This window comes from Manduca sexta, chromosome 4, assembly GCF_014839805.1.
Source record: "Manduca sexta isolate Smith_Timp_Sample1 chromosome 4, JHU_Msex_v1.0, whole genome shotgun sequence".
Taxonomy (NCBI): Eukaryota; Metazoa; Arthropoda; class Insecta; order Lepidoptera; family Sphingidae; genus Manduca; species Manduca sexta.
This window is the reverse complement of record NC_051118.1, coordinates 7,288,689-7,306,610: the sequence shown is the minus strand read 5'-3', so window position 1 is coordinate 7,306,610 and position 17,922 is coordinate 7,288,689. Positions and strand designations below refer to the sequence as shown.

At 37.7% G+C, this 17,922-nt stretch overlaps 1 protein-coding gene across 2 annotated transcripts; it reads left to right on the top strand.

Moving 5' to 3' along the window:
- The first annotated feature begins 400 nt into the window (after window positions 1-400).
- On the top strand, window positions 401-17,848 carry LOC115444491 (venom serine protease). Of its 2 annotated transcripts, none has more exons than XM_030170270.2 (10): window positions 401-554; window positions 7,053-7,136; window positions 8,485-8,625; window positions 9,651-9,777; window positions 10,589-10,695; window positions 13,445-13,643; window positions 14,876-14,942; window positions 15,538-15,671; window positions 16,356-16,507; window positions 17,303-17,848. In XM_030170270.2, the coding sequence occupies exons 1-10, from the start codon at window positions 423-425 to the stop codon at window positions 17,477-17,479; spliced, it is 1,320 nt and encodes a 439-aa protein (XP_030026130.2). In that variant the 5' UTR covers window positions 401-422; the 3' UTR covers window positions 17,480-17,848. The 2 variants fall into 2 exon arrangements, with proteins under 2 accessions (XP_030026130.2, XP_030026129.2); XM_030170269.2 differs by lacking the exon at window positions 401-554 and adding an exon at window positions 5,955-6,026.
- Window positions 17,849-17,922: the final 74 nt, after the last annotated feature.

The following is a 17,922-nucleotide window of genomic DNA, read 5'->3' as shown; positions in this document are numbered from 1 at the left end:
TTTGCGCGTCCTACGTCTAGTTTCTATAAGTCTATATCAGTCAAAGTTACTCTTACTTTTGCAAAAAAATCTTCTGTGATGTGGCAACTCTTATAACTTTACTTTTACATTAAGAAAGTGACTGTTGGTTTTTGCTTATACTAGCTAGGTAAAGTGACCGCACTCTACCGGAGGGTATTTACCCTCTAATACACTTGAATTCGGGTACAGACAGTATCGACTGACGAGAGATGATTACACAGTGTCCACACAACTATGCCGGTCTGTTTATTGTGTACATTATAAGCGTAGGTAAGCCAGAAAGCCCTACATACCCTTTATAATCCCCGTCCGTCTATACTCCGTGATAAGTGTTAGACTACGCCCAAAGTAGTATAGCGTGATTCCATTCATAGATTTTCTTCAACCAGGTGACTATCTATATGTTATCAATGGCAAAGCCTTCACTGTTATCAGTAATTGTCGCGAGCGTGCTTGTATTTATAACAGTTGTTTGGCTCATTTGTGCTACGTGCGGTGGTGGTTTGGTTTGTGGGATTGGTACTCGAATTAAGGTAAGTTGAAGTGATTGTTTTCTTTTATTACTACGTTCATATTGGGTGGGAAATGTTAAGTCAGTGTTCCCAGCAAAATAGCGCTACCCGTATTTTTAGGAGCCATCTATTCGCAATTTATTTAATAGAGAAAAATGAAAATTAAATATATGTCTGTAATATTATGTTTACTTCGGTTGTTACAATTTTTTATAATGTGATATTGTTTTGTTTCTTTTATAAATTCTTCATTTCGGAAATCTTCTAGTTGACATATTTTAAATTTCAACCAACACTATTAAATAGACAATTTAATACGGCTCATTTGTTAGTTTAAACTTTTCAAAAACACCTTTTTTTTATAAATTAATCAGAAATCTTTGCATATTCCCGTGATTCATGTGCCGTAACTAATAAAAACCATATTAAATAGTAACTAATGTCAAATCAAATATCAAAATACGTCCAAAGAGACGTTAAATGTGAAACGCCTGATAGTGATTTTAAATTATTGCGATTTCGTGTCAACAGTTCTATAATGCGTCTCGATTACTTCGATAATTAATTCCATTAGTTGTGAGGGTGTCTCAGCTTTGTAAGGACAGTGATGTATGCGAAATCACTTATTTGTATGTATTAAAACGACTAAAAAAGATAATACATAATATACCTCAATGGAATTTCGGTGTTGGCTAGATTTAATGCTGGCACTATGTAGCTGAATTTAGGCCACGGCGACCAATTTCGACGGTGATCAGCCAGATGTTTTTTTTATATTTTAATAGGCAAACAAGCAAGCAGTCCGTCTGATAGTAAACAGCATCCAGCGCCCATAGACTTTGCAATGCCAGAGGCACGACCAAGCCGTTGCCAAAGGTGTGCAGAAGATATTATAGTGCACAAGTGTGTGCGATACACATGCACTCTCTGTTCCTTTACTTTCATAGTCGGATGAGACGGCAATCCGACATGACGGGAGAGAGATCAGGCGCAGGACCAACGGCTTTACGTGCTTTTCGAGGCACGACAGTATCACACCGCCGACTTCATGACTCCGAGCTACGACTGAGTAATGTTTAAGATGGATGAACCCAGTCACAAATATTTGTGGCCCAACGCTTCGAACCCAGGACCTCGTGTAAAAGTTTTATGGGATAATTTTTTTCACTGGATAAAAAGTAGCCTATAGTACTCAGGACTACTGTGACTTCCTATTAGTGACCAAAAATTTTCAAAATCCTTTTAATAGTTCCTGTATTAGAACGTTTAAACAAACTAATTCTTCAGCTTCATACATTAGCGTAGATGTCGGCAGTGCTTTGGCTGAGTCCCTGGTATTACCCAGACTGCCTAAGTGGCGTAGTTGTAATTGTATACGGGACAAGTACGACCGCGCTGAGGTCCTGGGTTCGAATCCCGGGTCGGGCCAAAATAATTGTGATTGGGGTTTTTCACCTTAAAAATTACTCAGTCGCAGCTCGGAGTCAGGAAGTTGGTGGTGTTATACCCGCGTGTCTCGGAAAGCACATAAGTTGGTCTTGTGCCTGATCTCTCCACGGTCATGTCGGAATGCCATCTCAATTATGAGAGTGAAGGAACAGAGATTGCATCTGTGTTTTGCGTACACACCCGTGCACTATAGCATATACCTATATCCTGCGTACCTGGCCGATCTCCGTTGAGATTGGCTGCCGTGGTCGATATTCGGCTAGGAGTGATTCATTCATTCATTACCCAGTCCGACGTCCACGGGCCATGGTGGCCAATTACCATCAGGTGGCGTTAACTCGTCTGAATTCCAAGGCAATAACAAAAAAGATGTTTCGATCGGTAAAGCTATTATTTTCATTTAAATTTGATACTATTTTTCTGAATAATACGTTTAATTTAAATTTAAATAACAACACATGTGTCAACACTAATTAAAATTCAATGAAGTACCTAAATAATTTAATATATATATATTCTAATATAATATCATTGTATAATAATTATAGGAATGTCAAATTCAAGAATTCAATAGATATAATGAACTCGCTAAGTATTATGAAGAATTATTCCAGAGGTCTATAAAAGATCCATAATTAATTATAATTATTAGGAACTTTTTGCGGCGATAGCCTTATTGGTTGTGGAATAGACTGCCGAGACGAATGTCCGCAGGTTCAAAAACCAAGGGCACACACCTCTGACTTTTCTAAAATCGTGTGTGTATTCTTTGTCAATTATCGCTTGCTTTAATGGTGGAGGAAAACATCACGAGGAAACCTGCATACCTGAGAAGTTTTCTATAAGAATTTTGAGGGTATGTGAATTCTAAAAATCCGCATTAGGCGAGCTCGGTGGACAGGGCCTAATCACTCCCAGTAGTAGAGTAGGTCCGTGCCTAGCAGTGGGATATTATAATACAGGGCTGATATTATTATTGTATAGGACCTCTATTGGACATCGGACGTCCATCTGCAGGACAGACGTCGTTATAAAGGTCGCTGGAACATGCTGTATGTAGGTAGCTTTTGAGCGAGGGGAGGGGAGGCCTATGTTCAGCAGTGGGCTTCATATGACTCATAATGGTGAGCCTGACCTTCGGCCTTTTGGCCAGTTGGTAGATTGAGGATCTGTAAATATTTCTACTTCGTTATCCGTCTGAGCCGACCCATTCATTTAGTAATGTAGACAAATAGGTTGTCTCTGCCATTCAATTCAAGGCAAATTATTTAATCAAGTGTTTTTAAGAGTTGAGTACCATTCAATGAATGATATCGAAAGTTTCCATAAATATATGATCTCGGTGGAACAAGTTAATATTTGAGCGAGTCGCAATGCTGCTTATTTCGATTTCCATGGCGTAGCGTCGGATTTTTCTTCTGGGGCGGAACCAAGATTAGCTGCTCCTTTGCGCTAGATGAGAGAAAACAAAAGACTCATTCAATAAAACAAAAAAAAAAGACTTGCGCCCATCTATCTATGAAAAAACGTATGAGAGACTTAAGATTCCATTTTTGATGCATATGCTTACCCCATAACGTCTTTAATATTTACTTAGGTATTTATCTAGTTTTGAATTGCACATGTAAAATAAGCCAACTTGATAAACTATGTACTGTCAAAATTAGAATAATTAACGCTTAGCTAAAATACCTTCTTATATCCTTTAAAATACAGTTCATCTTTAGTTAACGCCCTTATAGAGGCCTGAAATATACCAATTTATTATCTACCTAAAAGTTTAAAATAAATTACGATCAGAAAACAATCTTTGGCCATCACCTTGTCTTCATACATTGTGATGACGCTGAAAACGTCGTTTATTCAGATGTATTTGTGAAACAAAGCCATTTCATATTGTAATATCATTTTATATATTATACAGACTCTACAGTCAGCCACAAAAAGAACTAAACAAATTACTAAAAACATTTTTTTTGTTCTTTTCGTCTTTTCATATTTTTTACAATAAAACTTAGAATAATAAATAATCCTTTATTCTACTAAAGAAAAAAAATATTTACTTTCTTCTCAATAAAATGTGTAATGACGAATTTAAACAAATAAATTGGTTAATAAGTAAACTGCGGATCACAGTGATGTTTTTCAAGCATGACCTCAGTACCACACTCCGTCTTCTTATAATAAGAACTATAACAGCAGTGCCGAAAATACAATATACACTGTGTTTAGTGTAGCCGATCTGCTCACATCTACTATTTGCCGCATGCTCGTAGCACTTATTTTGACACGCTAGGTGTGTGGAGACCCTGAGTTAGTGTTGCTACGCGTCTGCGGAACAACACACCTGGGGCTTTAGACAGGACCCCTTTCTACAATCATTTACTGTGATACAAATAAAAAAAACTATAGGAATGACGTATCCCACCAATATATCACGTGGTTAAAGCGAACGAATAGACAAGAGAAAACTAGAAATAGGATAAAAACGTTTGCAATTTGTTTAAGAGCTCTGGGGCTAACGATACCTATTATGAGAATGATATCTCAGCAATACCCCCATCGTTAGTATATGCTATTCCACCGTAATTATTAATGTCTCATCCTCTCCCAGTGACCGTCCTGAGCCGAGGTTCGTAAATCGTTAGTGAGTTGCCCGCAGCAGTGGCGAAAGGTGACATTTTCCCAAAAGGAACCCAACACAACATTTAGGTACTAATATGAAAGCGATCTGTAAATCGTTCTAATGATAATTAGATTCTACATAAAGAGAAGCCGACACGAATCGGGTTATATGAATACTTCACCACTCGCCCGCAGCATTATTGCTTAAAGCGCTCCCAATGGCGAAGGGTCTATATCAGGGATGTTATGGAGCTCCGTAACTGTAACCGAAACTACCGGATATCCGAAATAAAAGTATATCCGTAACCGTATCCGTTATAAAAGTTTCGGATAAGTTACGGATAATATGTTCCGACATATGTTGTTTCACTGCTCACGTGCTACGTGAATTTTGTAAAGCTTGTTTGTTATTTTTAATCATAACATAACCTCATTCAAATATAGTATTTTTTATTTAGTAAAGTGAAGGAAAAATTTTGTGATTCGTACTAAATTCATTAATAAGAACAATATGCGACCAAAGTAATTTAATTTTGTTCAAGTGAAAGGTAATTTTGCAAAATGAACACTGTGTGATAAAAACTTTTCACGGAGAGGAGGTGGCACTACTTCACTGAAACTTCATCTCAGATTGAAACAGAGGTTTTCCGAACACCCATGTCCTCAAATTAGTTCATCGATAATTAATAATCGACGATGACGACGAACGATAGTTAGTATTCGTCGCCCTACTGTATTACACAATATTTTTTTTTTATTTATTTTACTTTTACCTTATATCCGTAAGCGAAACTATCCGAAACTACCGGATAATCCGAAATAATTACATAACCATAACCGTATCCGAAACCGATATAATTTTATTCCTATATCCATATCCGAAATTTCATATCCATAACATCCCTGGTCTATATAAGTGGATTCCTACCGGCTTCCCTTTCATAATATACATATGTAAACAACTATTAAAATAAATTATACAATTAGCTAATAAATGATTAATATCTATGGCATAGTGGCCTAAAATTTAATTATAATTAGTATCAGTACCTACATTGTGTCGGCTTACCTTTCGGAAAATTTCACCTTTCGCCACTGTAGTGCTCACCCAAAAGTCCGGTCTTTTTGTATAAGCCGGACCTTGCCAGGGTAACAAGCGTATTATCAGGTTAAAAAAAATCCCATTTTATTTTTTTTATTTCCTATTAGCATTAACGATTGTCGTAAGGCATTTTGGCTACGGAATCTGGTGTTAAGCCGCGTGGGTGGTAACTATTAACTCTGTCTGACTGTACATAGTGTTTTCTCTTCAGTATGATTGACAAAGAAGCACATCTTCCAGTATATTATAGGTTGTATGAACGAGCTGTTTGTCTCTATCTATTGAATAGTGTTTTGTGAAAAAATCGTGAACACACGGTACGTAATATATTGATATTGAGAGATTAAAATTAATATTATTTTTCGCATATATTCATGTTTGGGCAGCTATTGTTTTGTACATTTTATGCTCTAAGCACTAATGGAAAGTTTTAATATAAGGAAGTAGTCAAAGATATAACATATTTCTATTTAGCGTTGATTATTAAATCAACATTTAAATACGTTCTTATTTTTTTAAAATCGAATGTAAATTAGTTGAAAATAGCTTTATTATAAATAAAATAATTATTTATCTTATTTTCACATTCAGCCAGTTTATGCGTTTTTTTTAATCTTTATTTAAGGAGTTTGGTCATTATTTCACGTTATTTTTTTAATAACGTCCTAGCCTCTTCCGATACAGGAACCGACAAAAAACAATGAAGCTCAAAGCATACCGCACACCAGTATATGTCTTATTTTTGATAGTTTTATAAGACATAAATCAACATCGAGGCGGGTATGTCAGGGTTACTAGTCAGCATTCTAGATAGGAACACTTTAACTTTAACTAATAAAATTCCTAACACTGATTGTCAACATAAAACCAGTGGCGTTATAATTCATAAACATGATTTTTTGAACATAAATTTGTTGTTTTTTTAAACATTTAAGTACATTTATTTACTGGAGGTTAGAGAGGCCATCTGATTCATTCGCCGCAAAAAAAACACATACATACCAGATAAAAGCTAAGAAAGTTTTAAATCCATCTCTTATAGGGTATGCTGAGATGTGTTAGGGGAAAAGCTCCAGATCTAATGCAATTGATGATTTAAGTCATTGTATGTAGTTTTATAGTGGTCCCCATATATAAGAGTGCATACTGTGTCCGTTAATCGATTTTAAAACATACTTTAATTAAGAGATTAAGTTACTCGGGATTTGTGTTAGATACTACGATTAGCTCGGCAGTTATCATGGCGTCCGTACGAGACGAACCTATCTCGGGGCTCGTCAACGTGTAGCACTCATGTTCAAGTACTCCAAGAAATAGATTATTTGAAACAGTACCTTTTTCAGATGTTCACCTTCACACTGTTTGCTTTTTTCGTGGTCCTGGAATTCACATCAGCACAAAATGGTAATTGCGACTTCTTTCAAAGGGTAAGTATAAATGTAAATAGCTAGTAACTCTGTCTGTCTGTTACGCTTGCTTCGCTCAACTACTGAATCGATTTTGATGAAATTTGATTTGGAGTAAGCTTGAAAAGCGACAAAGGATATAAGCATATATTTGATTTTAGCCGCTAACCAAATTGCATCGAACGAAGTTTCAAGTAAATTTGATTACAGTTATCGTATTAAACAGCTTATGTAGATAGTACTCATTTTATTATCATTTATTTGGGAGCATGGATTAGAGTGAGGCTTCTGTGTATAGTCGGCTTTTGTATTTATGTGAAGAGTGTAATTTACTCACAAGTTGTGAAACAGACCCTTAGTATACATACTCATAGATAGATGAAGTTCTGGATATATTTTTTAAATTTATTTTATTGAAGTTGATGAAATATACATCTATACATATTATAAAACGAAATCTCCTTTTCTGTCTGTATGTTATCGATGTTCTCAAAATCCATAGATCGGGTTTTTATGAAATGAGGTATGAAGATAGTTTAAGTATTGAGATAGTTGCAAAACTTATATAAAATATCCTGAGAAAACCCGAGAGATTTCCATAATAATTTCGAAAGTTTGTGAAGTCTGTCAATCTGCATTAAGCCCAAATCCCCCCGAGGCTCGCGAACATTTCCCGGCCTTATCCTTCCATCCTGAGAGGCTTCCTTATCTTTCCCCAACAATTCCTTGCCAATTATCCCCTCCCAACTATCCTCCAGGGCCCTGCAGTCGCTAATCCAGAGGATTCCTGTATCCCATCTGCAGGATCCCTCCGGTTGACTGCGAGGTCCGAAACAAAAACGGATTAAGCCAATGGTAGAGTAAGACCTGTCATCAGTAGGTAGTATCTCAAACTTACTCATAATAAATCATTGTTTTATCATATTATCGTATAATCACCTTTTAATCTTGATCTTGGTATTATAATTCTCGTCAATGTGTTACTCTGACGATAATTGTAATCGGGTGTCATTATAATAAGGAATATCCTGATGGCATCTTTTCATGTCGGATACACAAGATTCCGACTTTAATTATTTCAATAGTGCCATCTATTAGCTTTTGCCTGCTGCTCCGCCCGGGAAAAAAATTATTTACAGGAAAAAAAGGAGTAATGTAGCTTTCTATTAGTGAAAAAAAAATCAATATCGGTTTAGTATTTCCTCAGATTAGTGCATTAAAACAAGGTCTTCAGCTTTATATATCATTATAGATATCTAAATATATATTTCCTTAGAAAATGATAGACAAATCGTACTAGATCTAACGATAAACAGCATTTTTTTACAATTAAAATTCTAGATCATGCATCGAATATTTCCATTCCCAGGTTCAAGTTGGTGTTGAGTACGTAGTAGAAAGTCCCAACCACCCAGCCAGCTACCCTCCGGGAGTAACTTGCAGGTGGATCCTATCGTGTCCTCCTGGATACAATTGCAGATTGGACTGTAATAATATGAAGATGCCAGCGGTAAGTTTGGGAGGGTAGGCAATGTCAGAGATTAGTTATCGATTAAAAAATAATGTCATGTGTCCCATCCCTACACGGCCCGCTCTCTAGTTCCGGTGCTCATGCATGTAACATGCCTGTACAATAAGATAATTGTAATGTGTATTAATCATAATAAACTAATCCTAATCATAAGGCTATCATTATTTTATAGACAGGTCTAGCACATTTTGCTATGTAGATATATTCGTTTAACGTTACTGACATATGTTTTGAAAACCAGACGATCGTAAATTTCCACACAACTGTTTTTAAATTTACGTCAGTTTACGAAATTGTAATTGTAGCATAAAATTTGGTAGAGGTTGTGGGGTCCCTTGAGGAGGACAAGCATGAACAAAACACTTCTCTATTCCTATTTAGGATCCATGATGATGTAGTCAGCTGCAAAAAAAAAAACTATTTTATAACTTTTTGCGCGTTTATCAATATTTCTCCACTAAAACAACCTGCCTCGGTGTCGGTTGTCTTGCGGTACAACTAACTCGTTAAGATCACGGGTTCGATCCCTGGGATAAAAGAATATCAAGTTGTTTTTCTCAGTATCAGCCTGGAGTCTAAAAATGTCCGATATACCAGTAGATTCGCCCCCTATCGCATCACGGCACAAAGTACATGGAAGGTGGAAAATATGGAAAAATGAGTGCACTACATGCGCCTCTGCTTGCCTTTTCTATAATGCCGTGCTAAGATCAAAAGCGGTTTCTCCACAAAAAAAAATACTTAATCAAAATCTTGATTTTTATGTCCTCAGATAGTTTAAAGAAATACCCATCCAATGAACTTACCTAAATAACGGTATCTTAAGAACTTGTTTAAAAAAAACTTAAAAGAGTTTCTCTATCTCAGTTTTACATACAAAACTATATTTACAAAACTTCAATTATTTCGAAATAAGGTTTCCCTGACATACCAATTTTGCGCTTAGCACGGCAGCAGAGACCAATAAACTAGACACGGCAGTATAGGTGTGTGTTTTATTTCAGACGCCATCATGTAGCGGAGATAGACTCCTGGTGTCGGAGACGGGGGACCCTTACTTATATGGAGCCACGGCGAGATGTGGCAACAATCCTTTCGTTGTGGTGTCGACTAACCAAGATATCAGTATAGGTGAGTGTTTTATTTCTTCTTTATTTCTTTCCATTTTAACTCGTGTCGGTAATAGAGGGGTGATATTGTGTTACTTGTTGGCAGATGATTGCTTACCTGACACAATGAACATTATTATTACCTTATAATTTGATTTATTTGCTGATGGTAGGATATTTTTCATATCAGCCCGGATAGCGGCCACCGTACACAAAGTGTTAAAGCCCGCCATATTAGCCCACGTAAGTGTGCCGCGTTTCGGGATAACCGGTTCCAACAGGCCGGTGTTATTGTGTTGACTGCCAAAGGGTAATCATCTCTCGTCAGTCGACATTCTATTGGACCCCATTTCACATACGATTAGGTGCAGAGGGGTCCCTTTGCTGTGGAGGTATATAACAAAATAATAATAATAATTTCATGTTGGTATTTCGGTTGTAATCAACATTTGCATTTGATAAAACTACCAGCGTCATGAATGTAATGATAAGATAAGATAAGATGATGGTTAGCATACATCTTATTTTATTGGCACTTGGCATAAACGTAGATAGAGGGGGCTGGGAGGGCGTGCCCAACCCAGAATAACAGGGGTCATGTCCATGATGTCAAGCCTACTAATAACTTTAAAATCACCATGATTTTCTAATCTATGATTATGAAGAAAATATACAGAAACAGTTTTCGTATCACAAGCTACGCCCATAGTTCCTACGTGGGAAGGAGCATATTTGCTGGTTCGCTTCGTGGTAGTTTAGTGATGCTGGATATAATTTAAAGTATTTTCAGACTTCTAAGTATGTCTAACAAAGTGTTTTTAATTTTTTCTAAGGTCTTATAACGTCCACATCGAGTCCTGGCGGTGCTTTTCGATGCACGGTGAGGGCCCAATCTGCCGCTCCTCCTACGACCAGCTGCAGATGTGGAGAACGGAAACAGGTATTACAATTATTCGTTGTGGGCTTTTAGCGACGTAAATGTTGACGCCGCTGTAGAGGAACAGATGGTTACGTTCCTCTATGGAAGGGGAAGATTTCCAGTCAGGCAGATGTTGCGCCTGACCGGCCGCGGCCCCTCCGACAGTTCCTATTCGGAGGTGGTATATATTCTACACGTTGCTCAAATTGTGCAAGCGTGATTCAGGATCGATGTCGCCATCTATCGTGATTGCTGTGTGATATCACTCCAGTTGTGTCACTGCATCGATCCTCTTGCAGTTCCGGCGATGTGATGTGATATGAGCTAAAACAACCACCTCCCTTCCCCCCCCCCCCCCATAGGAGAGAGGCCACAAAAAGCGGCACCGCGCAGGGGTGGCTGCGGACGACGACTTAGACACTTCAGTCAGAGGAAGTCTGGAGCCGTCTCTAATGCGCCGAAGAGGGCCACCGCGGAGTTTTAGTTGGTATGCCGTGCGTTGTATATAGGTTAGGGACTCGGTCCGGCGGTAGCTTAAAGGTCATCATGGAATCCGGGTTCACCGCCGGGACCTAAGGTACGGTGACCCCAATATAACCGCTTAGTCGTCTGGTAGTCATAAGGCACTTTCTGCGCGAAACAAAAAAAAGGTATAACAATTATACTTTCAGCGCCACTTTTTAAATTGAAAGATACAATTATTCACCTAATAAACTATAACCTGACTGAAATTAAAAGTAACACAATGGAGCAATATTATTCATGCAACTTTTATTTTTAATTTGGTCAGGTTTTATTTTAACCTACGAATAACTTTACGGTTTAAACAGCCCATGCAAGTTATTCGTTGGAGAAAATACATCACAGACAAAATAAAAATTACAGTTGTACAAATAAAATAGTTCAAGAGTGTCACACATATTTTCAGTCATCATAATTTATATATAGACATTGTAGTCAGAGTAATAAATAGTAACGGGGCTTTTGTGAGACAGGGGCGCTCGAGCTGTAGAAGCCCTTTCTGGCCCATACTTACATTGAACTAAGCCCAAAAGTTCGTACTGCTCTGAAGGGGCCCCCAACAGATTTTGAAGTACAGTTCCTCTATAGAAAGTTACGCCACTATTATAATACTTAACATCAAATCTTAACATAAACCTAGAGCACCAAGCTATGATTATCAACAATTCCAAAAAAAGGACGACGTTCTTAATTTGGTTTTTAGATAGGACAAGGGTTTTTAATTATCTTTTTCTTATACATATTTTTCATTATCTCTCTAGACCAACATATTTCTATATATCTTCTAATTTACAGGTTATTCTAATCTATGTATCATATATTATATCCTATTACTAGCTGTCGAGATGCTTACAGGCGAGCAGTTTGCTCGTCTCTTCATTCAATTGTGTATCCAAGTAGATCTTATCTAAGCTGGGTAATCATGCCACCGAAAAATAATCAACCGTTAAACGTTTCTGAAAGGAAATACTAAACGCATTTATCAATATCGATAATCATTAGATTATTTATAATTTATTATTTACATCCTCTGTATGAGGTAACATAATAAAGGATAAAAAAGTGATCTTATCTGTTTATATTTTACTTGGATTCTATATCTATGTTGTGACTTAAGTATAAACGGATGTAGGTACGGTTTTTAACCCCGCATTAGGTTTGAGATAATATTTTTATAGCAGAAGGTTTGAAAACGAATATCAGCTAGAATCTTCAGTAAAAGTACCTAATCTTGAAATCTAAAAGAATCCCACAACACAAACAGCGCCAAATTAAAAGCCTTAGGAGTAACTACGACAGAACTGTCAAAGCGAAGGAGCGTGGCACCAGGTAGAAAACAAAAAAGGTCCCCAAATTCAAAAAAATCGTAGGTTGTTAAGAGTAAGTTAACAGGGAGGTGATCTAAAAGAGGTCATTAGCTGAGGCATCATGTTAAAACCCTAGTAAGCGCAAGGGCTTGGGTTTTTCGCACCCCCTGCGCCTCCCTTTCAAGACTGCCGCTGAAGATCTAGCTGTTAGAGTCACCTAGTGGTAGAGCAACGCTGTACTCCATGAATACTTCGTAATAATGTTCTATTGCTCTCGAATGACAAGGCGACTATACCGCCTGATGGACTTTTATAGAAGTCTGAAAGCCTGGCATGGCGTAAAATTATTTACGTTAGTGCACAAAACCAAATATGGAACAATAACAATAATTTTACGGTAAAAATATTACGAAATATCTTTAAAATGTAGAAATTCCCGCGCTATGGGTCGCTGCACCGGTTCTACTTGATCATTTACAAACATACCATCACATCCTATCACACCATCACCATATTCGTATATAAGCATTTAGTTTATAATACGAAACACGCGCATAAAGTATATTCTTCACTCTCTCTCTCGTTGGGTTTTACGGGGCTTTGTGCCTCAATACTTCTATCTCTTTCACCCTTATATATAAAATATGGGTTAGATGCTACCGTGTATAACCATAGTAGGTTTCTAGAGCAATCAGTACTAGAAAATAAAAAAGTTTAAGGTGTTTGAATCTTTGAACACAGATGTTATATGAAACGGAGACACAACCTTTGGGTGTTGCTTTGCCTTGCCCATACCCAAAACTGTAGACACGCTGATTTTGCCAGTATGAACGAAGGCCTAAAATCTTTCAGTACTAGAGGCTCGTACTCAGCAACGTGCAATATACCCAGGGCTGGTTCCTACTAATAGCATCATAATGACATATATTGTTTCCCCCTAGAACCGCATCGTAGGCGGCGAGGAGACGGGAGTGAACGAGTTCATCTCGATGGCGGCTATTGTCACCGTCGCTACTGCTAGAATCAAATGCGGCGCCACCATCATTGATAAACGTTGGGCTACCACCGCCGCACATTGCAGTACAGGAGAGACGATTAATACAATTGTATTGCTCGTCGGTGACCATAACGTGACTACTGGTAAGAGATAAAGGAGTACCAGCACAATAACTGGCTTAGAATTTCTTATACACGCCTTTTTTATCCCCGAAGGAGGAGGTGCGATTACTGCAGGGATTTCGATATGTAGTTCTTCTCAGGATTGATTGATTCCTTCCTAAATAATTTCGGCCACGGCGGCCAATCTCCACAGTCAACCAAGGAGATCACCCAAGTATGCAGGTAATATTATAGTGTACAATTGAGTGCGCAATACAAGTACACTCTCTGTTTCTGCACTCTCATAGTCCAGTGAGACGGCGATCCGACATGACCAGAGAGAGATCAGGCGCAAGATCAACGGCTTTAAATCATCAAGGAGTTTGCGTGCGTCTCATGAGGCGGTGAACTTATCGCCTTATCCGCTATACATTCCAGACTCCTTGCTGAAACTTAGCTTAAAACCCAACATCACCCGAACCTCAGGGCGATAGTCATGAAATTAAAGTTTTTTGTATGATAAACTGCAACATGAACAAATTATATATATTATAACAGTTTTTGAAACAACCAATCAATTATCTCACTTTTATAGAATTTATTTGACAGATATCGTAGATAGCAAAATGTAAATTATACTGATTTTATAATTTAGTACCATTTATCTTATGTAAAATCTAATTAAATTATAATTAGAACGATTTTCAGACCATATATATTTATGCATATTAGTACCTCTGTGTCGGGTTCCCTTTCGGAAAATTTGACTCTTCACCACTGAAATGGGTAGAAGTCAGCTTGCCGCTCAACGGCGTCGCCAAGGGGGGCCAGGAATAGGCAGCTGTCCCCCCCGCACCCGAGAGATTCTAAAACTCGAATGAATTCACCAATTCCGTACGCTCAGTTACGCTCTGCTTTGTTATTGTTAAAGCGGGAGAGGTGTGGGGGAGGAACATGTGCTCTCGACTTTACCTGCAATTCATACTTTTCTCATTCTCCATATCAACTTGCCCCCCCCCCCCCCCCCCCCTCCGGGCCATCGGCTGGCGACGCTCTTGTTGCCGTTGTTTAGACTATCAAAATGGTTTGCTAAAGTTGTTTTTTGCAAATTTTCTTTCTAATTTCTCTCTTCTGGTCCTAAGTCCCCACGACGGGGCAGAGGGTAGACACAAAGTTACGCCATTCTTATCTGCCTTGCGCCTTCCGCTTAACTTCACTCCCGGTGAGCCCGAATCTTTCTAATCTAAACCTCGTCTAATAAAAGTATATTTCAGGTTCAGACACAAGTGCAGCGAGAGGTTATCAAATACAGTCTATCATCATCCATCCACAGTACGACGCGTAAGTTAAACATGTTCAGAAACACCATTAATGTCAGAAAAAACGCGAAACTACGGATTTGATTTGAGTTAAAAAGCTAAAGAAGCGTTCACATAGAAGTTATTTTTTATACGCTGGTCGTATTCCACATTGTTTGGTATTAAACTGCGCTCCCCATCCTGAGACGTGAGATGTTAAGTCTTATTATGTCCAGTAGTTACACTGGCTACAATTTTACCTTATAATTTGCTTTATTTACCGGTGCTAGCGCCCGGATAGCGGCCACCGTACACGTGGTGTTTAAATCTGCCATAGTGGCCCACGTAAATGTGTCGCGTTTCGGAATTAGCCTGTGTATATCCAGTTCCATAAGGTCGGCGTTGTGTCGACTGTCGAGGGGTGATCATATGTTGTCAGTCGACATTCTATTGGACCCCATTTCACATACCATCAGATGCAAGAAATATTAAAAAATATATATTTAAAATTAAGTCTTAATAATATAAAAAATGTCCTAGATAAAAAGCGACGCAGAAGTCTAGCAATTACTTTTTTTTGTCGTTTAAATATGATTACATTTTAAGCGTCGGTATGTAATTCTTAATTGTGTCTACAGGTCCACATATAACAACGACATAGCCCTGGTTAGAACAGTGACAATCATAGAGTTCAGCGGATTGGTTGGGCCCGCGTGTCTCCCGTTCAAATACTACGGGTACAGCTTTGCTGGCGACTATGTTACTTATTTAGGTGAGTTATGTCCCGATGCGGGCAATAGACTGGACATATATGGCATTCCGTATTTCCTAAACTATACGGTGAATTAGGGTAACCCAAACACAAAGTTTTCTTTAGTGATTTGTTATGTTTGCGCGAATGTTAGACAATTAAATAAAACTATTTTGTGCATTTGGGGAAGAAAATTATATTTACTTAATATAAAGAAACTGCGATAAAAACCGAAAAATTGATTGATTTCAAGGTTTAGTTATTTTGACTCTTTTTAATCGTCATCTAACATGATTAGATTATCATGCTTTGGAAGGTCTTTTTGCTGTGAAAAAGCGACGCAAGGAACTCCCTTTGCAACACGATCTGTCAAAATGATAAAATATTATTTTTTTAACTAAATTTCATTGTTATATCTACATCAGAATTTTTTAAACAATAAAACACAATAGTTTAATCTTGAAGATAATCTATGATGAGCTATTTTGTGATAAGATCGGATTACAGGGTACGATCATTAATTCAAAATAACTCCTAAACCCGATAACATTAACATGGAGAACACGGCATTAAGTGCTATTATAATATAAATTGTTTAGCCATAGATTAGTTTTAGTTACATATTAGTAATAATATTACAACGGCTTTACTCCGTAATCCGGTGTTACCCCAAGTCACAGATATAACAAATACCAATGTTGCCAGGCTGGGGGACGCTGTTCCCTGGAGGGCCGACATCCAACGTGCTACGGAAGGTGAACGTGGCAGTGATCAGCCAAGCGCAGTGCCGCGCCACCTTCCCTCAAGTCACCAACAACCAGATATGCACTTACACTCCTGGAAAGGATGCTTGTCAGGTATCCTACTATCATAATCTTACTCCTCACTATTATATACTAGCTTTTACTCGAGTCTTACCCCCTTATTCATAGACTTTTTTATCTAGGGACTGAGTAAAGCTGTGATAACGAGTCTGTTTCTCAGTGCTGTTTGCTTGCGAGCTTGTTTATCACAGCTTTACTACGGCTTTAGATAAAAAATGTCTATGGATAAGGTGGTTAGTCTTCCGGGATAAAAGTGCCACCATATATTTTCCCGGGATAAATAGCCTATATCCTTCCCAGGGTCTCAGACTATCGTCATAACAAATTTCATCAAAATCCGTTCACTAGTTTTAGAGTTTATCGCTTTCAGACAGAAGGACAGACGTGATGAGGTGCTTTGTTTTGTTATATGTAGCGTTGGGAAAGTTAGTAAAGTTTGGATGTTTCTTAAAAAGGGAGAAAACGTTGAACAGATATGGAAGAAACTTGGCTCATGGATAGATCATTTATCCCGGGAAGCCCATCAAGTCCTGTTTTTTTTCGTTGTCTTTACTTCTAATATCCCAAGTGAATTAACATATTCACAAACTTTCCTATTTATAATATTAGTGAGAAGTAAGATAAGGTTATAGCGGTCTTGATGGTAAGTACTGCCAACCAAAAAAAATAAAAAATAATAATAAATAATGTGAATAAAGCATCCACATTTTACATGATCAAAAAACAGTTTCCTGTCCGTACAAAATCTATCGGCGCCATGGCCCAAATTTGCACCGCTTCTCGCATTTGATAAGCCTTGAACTAAACTTCTCCGATAAAATTTGGCAGTTCGACTCCGGCGGCCCTGGACTGTACACTGAGCCTAACACTGGTCGGCTGTACCTGGCACTCATCATCAGCTTCGGTCGTTTCTGCGCCTCCACCGACCCCGCGATCAACACGAGGGTCACGGAGATGCTGAATTGGTTGGTGTACGCCACTGGAGCCGATTTCTGCAAATTATAATTGAGTGTAGTAAAAAGTTGCCAGTAATAAAAAAAAATCAAATTCCAAGTAGGTATATCCAACCTTCTTTGATAATGTTTGGTTAAAGAGGTGTTAAAACTATGTATTTATTTTGTAATCTATTAAAGTTCCATTGCTTGAACTTGACAAACTATTTAAGGCTGATTACTGTAATGTCATTGTAATTGGCTAAATAAATTATTGTAAAGAAATTTGTTGCTTTGAAAAATTGCATGTTCCAGCTATATTTAAAAAATATATATATCTACATAAATGTGTTAACTCCAAATCAAAGATGGCCAAAGGGATAATACGTATCGAAAAATCATATACTTACCTACCTATATCCTATTGTGGAAAATTAAATGTTGTAAAAAAAATATAAATTGAATTTTTATTTATGCTAACATAAAAAAATACCTGCCTAGATGTCTAGATCTGTC

Excerpts from the sequence above, each read along its gene's own strand:
- LOC115444491 (XM_030170270.2), top strand. The coding sequence starts at position 423 with ATGTTATCAATGGCAAAGCCTTCACTGTTATCAGTAATTGTCGCGAGC. Across the intron at positions 555-7,052 it reads GGATTGGTACTCGAATTAAG|ATGTTCACCTTCACACTGTT; the intron begins GTAAGTTGAAGT and ends TACCTTTTTCAG. Across the intron at positions 16,508-17,302 it reads CTGGAAAGGATGCTTGTCAG|TTCGACTCCGGCGGCCCTGG; the intron begins GTATCCTACTAT and ends AAAATTTGGCAG.